We start from the raw sequence: 12,675 nt of genomic DNA, 5'->3' as shown, positions 1-12,675 counted from the left end.
GCGAGACACCTCTCCCTTACACACCCTCAGCTGCAGCCGAGGGCAGGTCTCACAGTGGCTGCTGTCCAGGAACAGCCACACCAGCCTCTCCCACTTACCGGGCTGTTGGGTGTCTTTTCTTCCTTGGTACAGGAACCCACCGTCTTGGCACAGCATGAAAGCGCTGAATCAGCTGGCATGAGGGAGCAATGTTGAAGCCGATCCCAGACTTCAAAGAACTTTTTGCTTTTATCCCTACCTCAGCCAGAACACAGAGATCTTTTCACCAGCTGCTTTTAGTATTTCAGACCAGAACAAGGGTCTGCCTCAGTTTCAGGTACACCCCACCACGTTAAACCCATCTAGCCTCAAGGAAACAGTAATGGTTAGAGTTTCTTCCTGCAAGGTAGAAATACAGTTCTCTGGTCAGAGAGGAGAAACCTACATATAGAGAAATTAACTGAAGTAGTTCAGTAAACAGACTATTTGTTTAAACAAGACTTTATTGAAGACACTTCAGAAGTTTATGTACAAAACAACATTCCCACCCTCGTATCAGGCTGCTAGTCACCCACTGGGAACAAAGCAAGTGTCTGGGGACACACTCAGAGGTTGCTGAGGAATTTACAGAAGTGCCAAATTCACGTAGTTTAGAGCTGGGCAATTTCAGCCTTGGCTCAGTTAGGACTGAAGGAAACCAAAGGATCTTTTCCAGACACGTGTCTCCAGCAGACTGAACATACTGGAATCTGACGGCCTGCACTGGCCTTACTCTGAGGTCAGGTCATTTACTTCTGCAGAGAGCGAGAGGCCCACTTTGGTTTTGGAAGTGAAGAGGAACCAGCCCCTGGATTTAACTTGCAATTTTTAATCTATTTTAGATGGTTCCAGGAGATACCCATCACTAAGAGAACAGTAGTATTTGCAGGAAGCATTAGAACAGAGCAGTAGCAATACCAAGCAGAAGAGTCAGCCACCTCACTTTCCAAATACACCTAGAGAGAGGCTGGATATCGGACTGGCTATTTCAACTAGCTTATAAGAAAACCCTAGAGACAAAGACATTAGTGGCACAAGTTCAATAGTGACTGACATGCTGTTTCTGTAGTGTACTGCGTGCTTCTACCACGGTAGAGTTTCCCCCTGCCAGTCCAGGAAGGAACCATTTTCTTTTTCACCAAGACGGTCCATAACGGAGAGAATACCCGGGATAGCCTCTTGCACCTGCATGGGAGCCTAGAGCAAATCAAGAGGAGATTATTACTGGGAATATCCTACAGAAGAGAATCAAATGCATTTCAGGAGTTACTAGAATCAAGTGGGATGTGTTTTCATGTTTCATAGTGTGCCTCTGCAACACATGGAAGTGTATGCTGTACAGAGGGTTCTTGCTCAAGGGTTGGGACAACAAGGGAGTCATACTTTGACATTTTCAGAGAGATGCCTCTTACCATATTTCCGCCCATGTCTGTCTGAAGCCAGCCTGGATGCAAAGAAATACAGAGAATTCCATCCGATTTCAAGTCTGCAGCAAGACACCTGGTGATCATGTTCAGTGCAGTCTACAAGAGTGGAAACCATCTATTAGTGTGCTAGTTTTACAAACCTTGAGCAAGACCTTAAGCCAAGCTGACTGGAACCTCCCTTCCACCATGCTGTCTCTTGACAAATGAAAGAGCAGGAGCAGTATCTCATCCAGACTTAGTGAGGGGCTTCCTTCTCAGAGACACCTGTTAAAGAAGCACCGTGAAAGCTCTATTGCCATAAGCTTACTGCCCAGAGATGAAACTAAACTGTGATGGAAGATAAAGTAGCATTTGAAACTCCGAAGGAACTGTGGGGAAAATAATATTGACATAAGGACTCTGTTTTTCTGCAATAATCACTACACAAACATTCAGTTTTTCACTTCCGAACAGGGAAAACAAGCATATTAACAGCTTATGAGTAGGTGGTGTAGGAGAAACTGTCTAATCTTGACTATTCGTACAAACTCAGTCTCTGGATGTAACAAAACTTAGAACTCCACCTCTCGCTGACTAGCATCACCACGTACAGGTCAGCACACCTTTTGTTGAGTTTCATGCCTGCTATCTTGCTTCGACCGGAGAGGAACACAGCTGATAGGACACATGCTTGATGGCATCAGTTCTTGCTGAATGCCAAGTCCCTCTGGAATGGATCTACATCAGCGTAGCGATGGAGCATTTGCGAGCCTGTTCTTAAAAAGTTGGCATGCTTGCTCCAGATGTACAGTTTTCACAGATCCCATTTCCACCCACATGAAGAACAAGAACAGTTCCTGTGGCAGCCTCTCCAAGGAGATGCTGCACACCTCACATCATCATCTTAAGCTCAGAGTGGTCCTTGACACACAGCCTGCCCTCACCGGTGAGCCCAGGGAAGCCCACAAACCTTTGCTATCCTGTAAGGGTAGACCTTGAGGAACATCTCATTTGCCTGGACGAGTTGCATGGAGGCAGCAAGAGAGGACATATTGATAATAGCCGCTCTGTGGCAGCCCATTCCTGTGCTCAGCTGGGCTGCCTTCCTCAGAAGGGGTAGAAACGCCTGTGAAAACAAGAGTTTGTTTTAATTTGGTCAGCTTGCTCTTGGCCTATTCGAGGCAAATCAGACTCTCAGGTTCTGCTCTATGAAGACTTGCGGTACAACTCTCTGCCACCAGCACAGAATGGTGAGGGTTCCCCAGACAAGCTGGCCAGAGGAAACCTTTCTGTAACAGCCAGCTGTAAGTAACAAGGTCCTTCAGCCTCTTCTGCCCACCTCCTAGCCCACCCTGTCCACTGAAGTAACCGCATACCAGATGGATTTAAATAAAGAGGAAGATCCTTGATAAAAGGATCTCGCTGCTCTCTAGGCATGTGGTTTGATATCAGACCTGTGTCTGTGCAGCTCCAAGGTGACAAATGCTTGGGTCCAGTTCTCTAGTGGAAAATATATATATATATATATATATATATAAAATATAGTACTATATTATAGTACTTATAGTACCATAGATAAAGTGTATTCTTCCCAGTTCTTACCTTGGTGACCATCAGCTGGGCAACTGTATTAGTTTCATAAATGGTGAGCATTGTCTCTGCTGTGACTTCTTCCAAGGAAGCGACCACATTGATGCCAGCGTTGTTGATGAGGCAGTTCAGACCTTTGTCTCCCACAATTTCTTCCACTTCCTTGACTACTTTCTTGATGCTGTTTTCACAAACCACATCTGCACAGAGGAGCCAAGAACAGCCACAGTGAACTGTGCGGTTCTAATGCCGTCTGTCACTATGCAACGCGTGCTAAACCAAAGGTAAGGCATTAGTCTCAGTGGGGACATTTAGGCAGCACTCAGAGATGGCCTGACATAGATTATGTCTCCCCAGTGTTATCTTAAGGTGAGGCTGATGGTTTTCAGCTGCTGGAGGTCATGTACAGCTACTGATCACCAAGGAGACCAGTTTCTTAAGATGCACTCAGCTGACTTAGTTGAACATCTGTATAAGCCCTTTACTCACCCAGCTGGAGAAGCTTGATATTGCTGTATTGCTTGCTAAGCTGCTGGAGTTCCTAGGAAGAAGAAATTCTTTGGGTTATCTTTTTTATATATATATCTATATGTATATATGGCTATATCCATGGCTATTACATAAAACAGTTTGAGATCTGCCCCTCCAGGACTGTAACTGCCATTTCTTTTCATAACTGGGCTGAAGGCAGTGATACCACTTTATTTTCCAACCCACTGAGCAGCTTTTCTGAGAGCAAGATCAACTGCTTCAAGAAACTGGACTCTTCACCTGCTTAGTTAAGATACCAGCACGCCAGATTACAGAGTTAGTTCTCTGTAGTTTGCAGTGTAACCAAAGGTCTTCCCTCCAGCAGCCACCACTGCCAGTTCCACAGCAGACCCAGGGCTCAGACTGCATCCCAAGCCAGTCATTCCCCACTTCTGTAAGAAAAGCAAAATTCTCCTGAAGCTCACCTAGTGCTAGACATCAGGGCAACAGGCATGTTTAAGAAAAGCCATCTGGAATTATTGTTTGCAGGAAAAGATTTCCTAGCGATTTTCCCATGGAAATTCTGTTTCTCTGCACTCTCATTACCTTCAATTCTTGTAACTGAAGGTAAAGCACATGTGAAATCATTACATACCCAGCAACTGTCCACAAGGACAGTTCTCTCTCTGCTAGATAGCTATAATTCAGTCACCTGTCTACAACTCCTCAGTAGAGGAATGACTAGAGTTCTGGGAGAAAATAAGTACTATAGTGGTGCTGCTGCTGGACAAAGTGTGTCCAAATTAGATTTATAGGCCCAGCTGAAATACTTAGGTTTCTGTGCCATGTAGCCAAGTGGGAAGCGTGGCCAGATGTAACAGATGGATTACATATTCCCAGCCACGTTTAGGGGACTGAGCAACCGTGGCCAAATGTTCCAGCTCAAGCAAATCCATTTCTTTAGGAGCCCTTTGGGAATAGGGGTCAGGAGGGCTGATTTTGAAAGAGTACTTTTTTGCCACTTGGAGATGCTTAGGGACTTCATGTCCTCTGTCAAGCTATAACGCATTACATCTTTTATCTCAGTTCATAGTCTGCAGGATTCTCTCCAGGGTTGTTTAGAAAATCTGTTCTCCCACTGAGGACAATCTACAACTGCAGTTAAGGCTATTAAGGGGAGGGGGAAGGAAGAGGAACAAGTCAGAAGCACAAAATCAGATGACATTCCTTCCTTTGGATAGGGCTTAATGGGACAGTTTTCAACAGATTAAAGGCTCAGAACACATTATCTCATTTATTGATAGTCAGAAATAGTTCTGCCATGTCAAGGCCTGCAATAATTATGTGGCTTTGGACCGTCCACTGGACTTTAGTTTGACAGTATCATTTACTTGATAATAAACTCCAGAAGTTCTCTGGCTTCTCAAGGTTTGCTCATTTATTTATAGTCAGATTGCTTTACTCTCTGACAGAAACAAGATACTAACTTTTGCTAAATGGCCAGAGTTGTTTCATGTAGCAACAACAATTGAGAGGCTTCTGAAGTGAGTAAGCAAGATGTTCAATTAAAAACTCCAAACACTGTAGCGTTAAGCATTCTCCAGGATGTAAACAGCATGAAATTACAATTGCTGCATGCAAATCAGGTTTAAAATTCAATGGGTTTTCCATTTAGTTAATTACTTAGTTAACAAGTGACTCCCACTTCAGCGGTTTAAGTTTCTCAGAGGCAGCTTCCAGGCATAAAGCTGACACCTTTGGTCTTCAAGAATGTTACTTCACCTGATACAAAGAGAAGCTAAAAAATCCACTTAGGAAAGCTAAAAATTGCAGAAAAGTCTGTTCTTTTTGCTATTGTGACTAGAAGGAACATGCAGAGAGGAGGACCGAGACAAGCTGGTGGCAGTGCAATCAGATACAGGCGTTTCAAGTCACCAGCCATGTGTGGTGCTTCTCCTCTTCCCCCCCACCCCAAGTTGTTTTGATCAAAGAGATCAAAAGCCTCCTGTCTCCAGAGAACTCTGAAATAGTACTGCAGGATGCGGATAGTAGTTATTGACTCCCCACTGAAGGGATAAGCTTTCCTGAAACTCACTGTGGTCATCTGTCAAATGTCTTGTTCTCCACTCCATTAAAAGCAAAAAACAAAATAAAACAAAAAAAAACCACATCAAAACAAGACAAAAAAAACCAAAACAACAAACCAACAAAACCCAAACCTACACCACCAAAGTTGTCTGCATGGGGTTTTTCTGCAGCAGACTAGTGCTCAACTTTTTTTTATGCCAACCTGCTAGTGCAGAAGAGGCACTGTACCCAGGAGAAATGGGTTAAACCCCCCTGGGAAGACAAAAATCTCAGAGCAGTCTCCCAGAGCCAGTACAGCCCATAATAGCAATGCATCCATAAGAACAAGTGAGCTCACTGGGGCTGCTGTTTGAAGCACAGCTTGTATTTGAATGTCAGTTTACTCAGTTTCATTTAAAGACAGTAGGTACAGCCAACATATCCCAGGCTAAGTCATCATTAGTTAGTGTGCTGTGACAGCCAATTTAAAAACAAACAAGACAAACAAAACCAACAAAAAAACCACCGCACAAGCCCCTAATACTCTGTTTAGTCTAGTAGCTCTAGAAGTGCTCCACACCTGAATAGTTACCCCTGAGAATCAACTCTTAGGGATTCCAAGAAAAATTTAAACTCTGATTAGCATCTGTTGTTTCCTGCTTGCTGATTTTAATTACGATTAACAAAGAGTCAGCCTACTCCAATTTAAACAAGATCCTCTGGCACTCAAGGCTCCAGATACAGATTCATCAGTACACAGGATATTTATTGCTAGATTTCAACCAGGAAAGTTATGTTGTCTTTGTCAGTCAGCAAGATTTACTGGCCCAATTGGAAGCAATCAAGCCAAACTAACATTTGTCAGGCAAAGGCTACTTGGGTATCCTTTCACATCATCCTGCTTGCACTCAGGACAAAGATGTAACATATTTGCCCGTGTTTCTCTGAGACAGTATCACAGTGTACAGCCAACTTACTGTTTGATTGTGTAATAGCTTACACCAAGCTGCTGCAGACAGCCCCAAATCCACAGTCCTCTCCGATTCGAGAAGAGTCAGGCCTTAATGCTGTAGGAATTGCAGAAAAAGACCTAACACTGCAATAACCCCAAATTAGAAAGTCTTCAGGAATGCCCCCCCTTTGCCCGATACAACACATCTATCTTGCTAGAGCACTCCAGAGATTGCTCAGCTGCTCTTCCCAATAGCAGACCACATGGCATGTAGCAGAGAAAAAACAAAAACAAAACCTGACAGAGACAGTGTGCAGAAGCACTTCAGTGGGAGCTCTGTGTCTGACAAGGGAACAGACACAGCACTGTTAGTAACACTATCTCCTACTTCAGAGGAAGGGAAACAGCACATTAAGCCCTGGAAGCTTTCCAGAGCCCAGTAGAGGACTCTTGAGCAGCGAGGAACTGAACGCTTTCTTGTTCACCTGGGAACAAACTTGGGCTTGCGGGGAGAGCGGGAGGAACAAGGGATGCTCCTGTCCTGAGGCCCCACATTCAGCTCTCAGCACAGCCCAGGAGAGCCAGGCTGAGTACAGGAAGCACTGTGAACACATCAGCACCAGGGCCATTTGGATCCCCTTCAGCTACCTCGCTGGCCCAGAAAGCCATCGCTTCTTCCATACCCCAGCAAGTCAGAGAGGGGACTGCAGAGCCTACACCATCAGTAGGTGTAGCCTTGGGCTTTGGGTCAGAGTTCTTCCCCTTTTATGGGGAAGCAGGATGGGGGAAGAAAGAGCAAGAAAGAAAAGCAAGAGGGGGGTGTGGGAGGGGGTGTGGAGAATTACAGACGGGTCCATGAGCCCATCCAGGCTGCCTGATAATAACTGTACTGTGGTTTTGTCCATCTGGAGTGCAAAGACAGGACGTCAGGATTGTTTTGCAAGAGATTTGTAGCTGCTTCCACTCTCAGTGTTGGAGCAGCCCAAGTAAAGGCAGATCAGAATCAAAGTGTGGCTGAAGGAGTCTAGTATGGTGCTTTTCAAGGAGGGGCAGCGGTTATCTAGATGCGCCTGCAGGCCTGCTGCATGTTATCATGTGATCTAAAGCCCATTTGTTAGGCAAATGTTCTGTGGAGGCCACCTAGGAGCTATTCAGCACAAGAACTCAAGTTATTACAACTTCTGCCAGCACAGACTCACATGCAAAAGCTTGCAGCTGTTGAGCATTATCCAGGGTTAGCAAGTTACGGGAGACGTGCAGCTTTCCGTAGTAAGCAGAGGAAAGCAAAGTCAGACTCTTCTCCAGCATCCCTTTCTAAAGTCAGGTCCTGAGGGGCTCTTGTCTGTCCATTGTTTGGAGAATTCTGAGGTATGCAGTCATCTCTGTGACAGCTACACTCTGCGAGAGAGATTCTCTGGATAACTCTCAGCTACCAGGGAATTGCTGCTGACTGTTGTCCCCAGGATGGGCACAGGATTTGCCAGTAGCTAAGCATATTTAATTGCTTTTCCTCTAAAAACTGGAAGGTGATGTTTAAAAGGCTTTTCACTTAAGCTCTTCGCATCCTTTTTCCCTCTCCCTGCATTCTGCAACACAAAAATGCTTAATCTACCAAGCCAGATGAAAGCAAAATTTAATAGAACTGTCCAAAGTTGCTGTTCTCCAAATTCATCCTCTAATCCAGGAGAGGAAGTCGGGGAGCAGAGCACTCACATTAAGCAGGATATTTCATACAGTCACTTACCACAAAGCAAAGTGGGAGGAAACAAAATTAGACCGCTTGAATCTCTGTCAAGAGAAAAAACAAGCACTGACAGCTCAGGTGTGCAGAGAAAGAACAAGTCACTCAACTTCACAGCCCAGTCTGCACGGTCAACAAACTGGTCTTAGATGGGCAGAGCCCCATTCCACGTGCACTAAGACAACCTCTGGAGTGCAAGAACCCCAACTCTGGGTTTTCAAGATTTGACTGGAAAGTTAGTGAAGGCAAAGTTTTCTCTCTTGGAAAGAAAAAAAAAAAATCACTCCGAACCTTTGCCTTTCCTTACCATACCACACTGAAGCAACGATGCCAGATGGGATCCAAGGTTTGAGACAGTTGGATATGGTGCTGAGCCCCACTGCCAGAGGCTCAGGCACGTCTGTGCTTGCCCTCTGCCAGCTGGAAGGACCAGGCACATGGTGGAAACACACCTCAGAAGGTCAAAGGTTTGTGCCAGCTTCACGCATTGCAGGTGGGACAGATAACGCTAGTGAGACTACTACAATACCTTTAGTAAAGATTTTCCTTCCTTGTGGCGTTTCCAGACCCATCTGTTAGAAATATGCTTTCAGCTGCCTGCAGAGGTTTTTATTGATGTACTGCCAAAGCGCAGCACATGGCCTAGAGGTCCTTACAAAGAACAAAAACCCACCCTGATCCACCAAGGACAAACCTTGCCCCCCCCTCACCAAAAAAAAAAAAAGAGAAAATGGAGAAAAAAAAAAAGCTTAGGATGAATCCCATGTGGCCTGCAGGATCACCACTCGGGGTTACTGGAATGTGGCTCCTGGCCAGCTTCCTGCCTACATGAGACACGAGTGCCAGCAGTCTTTCCAGGTTTCTACTGCTGCAAACGAGGAGTGACCCAGACTCTCCCCAGGCACACTGCACTCTTTGAAGGCTATTTCATCTTCTGGTGCAGGTTTACCAGCCTTTTTGCTCCAGATTTTTAAGTACCGGGGACACGAAAAACCTCACGAGTTTGTTAAGATAACGTCCGTGTAATGTTTCCTAGGAAGCTCTTCCTATTGAAGGAACCATTTCACTTCTCCATGTAATTGATCCAAGAGCATTATAATGAGAAGTCGCTGCTGAACACAGGGCCAATTAGTGAAAAAGAACCTCCCTCAGCACCAGCTAAAGCAGCTTTAGAACAAACAACTAAGCGGGGAGATTTCTATCTAACAACAGGTCATATGTCTCTGCTGGTTTCCTGTACCCCTACTACACCATGCTGTTGTGCAATCACTAATAGGAAATACATCTGGGACGAATGCCAGATCTTGTAACAGGAGTTAAAAGCGAACAGAATGGCAGTGAATACCTGTTCAGGAGCTCCTGTAGTGCAGAAGGGGGGCTGAGGGGGGGAGCTGCAGGAACCGGTGGCTCTGAAAGGCAGTCTGTGCACCAGATTTCAGTCTTGCTGGACTTTTTCTCAGCAATTCGATTCAGAAATAATCCTAAATGTGCCTTTGTGCTGGAAAGGTGAGGGTTTTTTTGACAAGAAACACAATTAAGACCTTTTCCTTCAGTTCTGTAAGTACCTGCAGAGCCGTTCTCTGCCCAGCCCTGCACTACCATCCTTGAATGAAGAGCTTCAGCACCAGCTCTTGAAGTTTTTGTGTAGCTAAGCAGTAAACTAAGTTGCTATGTTTTGTTTATTGCTAGCATGGTGCGATCACAGTTTGCACCGAAAAGAATAAAATCCACCATAAGGGAACAGACTCAGAAACTCTGTTTACCTCTGCACATGCCAGGGAATTTGTCTTCTGCTAAGGCAGCCTGAAAGAGGGGAGATGCAGAAGTAGGGCTTTTGGTATCAATTCTCCGACCGAATGCCTGTGCCAATACACAGGGGTTTGAGACAGTCACAGAGCTGAGAGCTCTGATTCTTGCGGCTCTGGAGCTTTCCTAGGAAAGGAAGAGGGTGATACCTGCGTGTATCGTGGCGCTGCCCCAGCATCTGCCTCACTGAGCGAGTCAGGATCAGACTGGAGATGCAACAGAGGACACTAGTGGTCACTAAGCGAGCAGAATGACAACCTTCGTTACCGATTTGCCTCCCAAAGGTTTGGGGAGTGCCTTTAATTTGTCTGACGGTCTGGGAATAGGGAATAAACCAAACACCTTACCGCTGGGCTGTAGCAGCAGGAATGATGGCTGAAGGGAGAAAGGGCCACAAGCAAATTCACCAGCAACATGTAACAAAAGCTACCACGTTTTTCAGCAGAAGGTCCCTACCCAGCCAAGAAGAGCACTAAGAGAGTGGTTAATTCATCATTCATTTGGGCTTTCTCACTTGTTGCAAGTCCAGCAGAGAAAGGGAAGAGTCAGACGGAGCTCAGCTCCTTCTAGGGACACAGACACACCACGTAGAAGAGACAAGAAACGCTACAACGGGTTTCACTGGCTTCTGGGGGGTGGAAGTAGCCCTGCAGGGCTCCAGGTCCGTGCAAAACTGGGGGCGGCCAGGACAGACCCAGCTCCAGCTGCAAATCCAGCCCGGAGCTCCGCGACTCGCGGAGCCGGCTGAGATGCTGCCGCCGCCGACCCGCCCAGCCCGCCGACCCTGCTCGCCTCTCGGGAGGGCACAGAAGCCGCCGAATAGCGACAGCCCGTGCTCGTTCCACCTCCAGCCTCGGAGACCTTCCCGGCACCGGCTCTACCCCCGATCCGGGCACCGACGCCGGGCGGGCGCTCAGCCCCCAGCTCCCCTCCCGCCCCGGGCGCTCGCTGCCGGGACACCCGCGCTTGGTGGCGGAGATGCTCGATCTCTTCTGCGCTTCCAGAAGTGCCTTCTCCGTCCCCCCCGCCCCCGCCAGCCCCCCGGGCGAGCCCTGCCGACGGCTGCCAGGACATGTGCTCGGGGCTGCCCCTCCAGCCGGGCTGCTCTGCGGATGCGCCTGGGGAGCGGGGCGGGGGGAGCCCCGGCAGCCCGGCCCAGCCGGCACCGGGGAGGTGGGGGGGGGGTCCCCGATACACGCAGAGCGGAGGGGGCTCTCATCCTCCCCGTCCCGGTTACCTGCGCCTTCTCGGGGTACCGGCAGGTCGCAAAGACGAAATCCGGGGAGGGGCTGGCGGCTGCGAGCCCCCGCACCAGCCCCAGCCCGATGCCCCGGCTGCAGCCGGTGATGAGCACGGAGCGGCAGCGCGGCTGGGCCATGCTGGCACGGCTCGGCACGGCTCGCTCTGCTCCCGGGGCGGCCCCTCGAAGCTCTTAACCTGCGCGGAGCCGGCACCGCCGCCCCGATCCCGCCTCCGCCGCCCCGCCCGGCCCGGCCCGGCCCGGCCCGGCCCGGCTCGGCGCCTCCCCCGGGGCTCGGCTCCCGCCCTCCACGGCGGGGGGAGGCGGCTCGGCGGGGTCGGGGCTGGCGGAGCGTCCCGAGAGCCCACGGCCACCAGCCCCCAGCCCTCGGCGGCGTGGGCTGATGGCCCGAGTTCTCGGCCGGAGCCCCGCGGAGGAAGGAGCGTGCTCAGGCAGCCGTTGGCTTTGCAAAAGGGGAAGATAAAGCTCTTCCTCTCTGGCTGAGATCACAACTGCAGCCGGTCCCTAAATGCCCCGTCTCACAAAGGTCTGCAGGGAATAACCAGAACCGCCCCGAGCACGGCTGAGCTTGTGCTGGGCATCGAGTGACCGCCCCGTCGGGAATCACCCTCGTTCGTGAGCCCGACAGAAACGGGCAACGGTGAAACTGCTACCCCCAGCATCTAAGAGTGGGTAGAGGAAAAGCTAGAAGTTCTCAAACTGGCAAGAACTGAAGCCACATTTCTGGACTCTCTAAGCCTTTCTGGACTGCCCCGAGCATGACTTTCCTATTGACCCCGCGTTGTGGGTGACCTGCTCCTGGAAATCACTGCAGGCTTCCTTCCCTCAGCTGCCCCTCACCCCTGTCACCCACAGCACTTGGGCATGCTTTCCCAGCCAAATAGTCCGGTATTGATCTGCACACACTCCTAAACTGGTGTATGTAGGTGTAAAGGATTTAAATACACCTGTTAGTACTGTATTGCTCTTTATTTTCTTTATTAAAAGATCAGTGAGCTTTTAAAACATTAAGTTCATCCTGAAGTAGGTCAAAAATAGCTTCTCTGCTCATGCCTGGAAAACTAAAGCACAAAGAGATTTAGCAATTTGTTCAAATTCAGTGGAAAAGCCCAAAACATCTGATGAGTCTGCCCCGTTTCCCTTTCGGTTTCTTTATTTCTAAACAGCTGCAGTAGCTCCAAAAAACGTGCGGGAGCCGTGTATCTGAAAACCTCTCTTACTGCTGGATAGCTCAAACGCAGGTTTGATCTCCCCCTCGTGCTCCCAGGGCGAGAAGAGGATGACAAGATACTTGCAGTCATTCCTCCTACGTCAGGCCCTTAGACACGGAAAGTTTTGACTGGAAGCAAAGCTGACCAGTGAT

The 12,675-nt window shown here is 48.3% G+C and overlaps 1 protein-coding gene across 1 annotated transcript; it reads right to left on the bottom strand.

Moving 5' to 3' along the window:
* Positions 1 to 477: 477 nt before the first annotated feature.
* On the bottom strand, positions 478 to 11,504 carry LOC141969253 (C-signal-like). The gene is made up of 6 exons (XM_074924832.1): positions 11,289 to 11,504; positions 3,504 to 3,555; positions 3,027 to 3,214; positions 2,395 to 2,550; positions 1,431 to 1,541; positions 478 to 1,215 (listed from the first exon to the last, which is right to left on the bottom strand). Exons 1-6 carry the CDS (start codon positions 11,427 to 11,429, stop codon positions 1,102 to 1,104), a joined length of 762 nt encoding a protein of 253 aa, XP_074780933.1. The 5' UTR covers positions 11,430 to 11,504; the 3' UTR covers positions 478 to 1,101.
* Positions 11,505 to 12,675: the final 1,171 nt, after the last annotated feature.

This window comes from Athene noctua, chromosome 22, assembly GCF_965140245.1.
Source record: "Athene noctua chromosome 22, bAthNoc1.hap1.1, whole genome shotgun sequence".
In the NCBI taxonomy this organism is placed as follows: domain Eukaryota; kingdom Metazoa; phylum Chordata; class Aves; order Strigiformes; family Strigidae; genus Athene; species Athene noctua.
The sequence above is the reverse complement of the archived record's forward strand: the minus strand, read 5'-3'. Positions and strand labels throughout refer to the sequence as shown.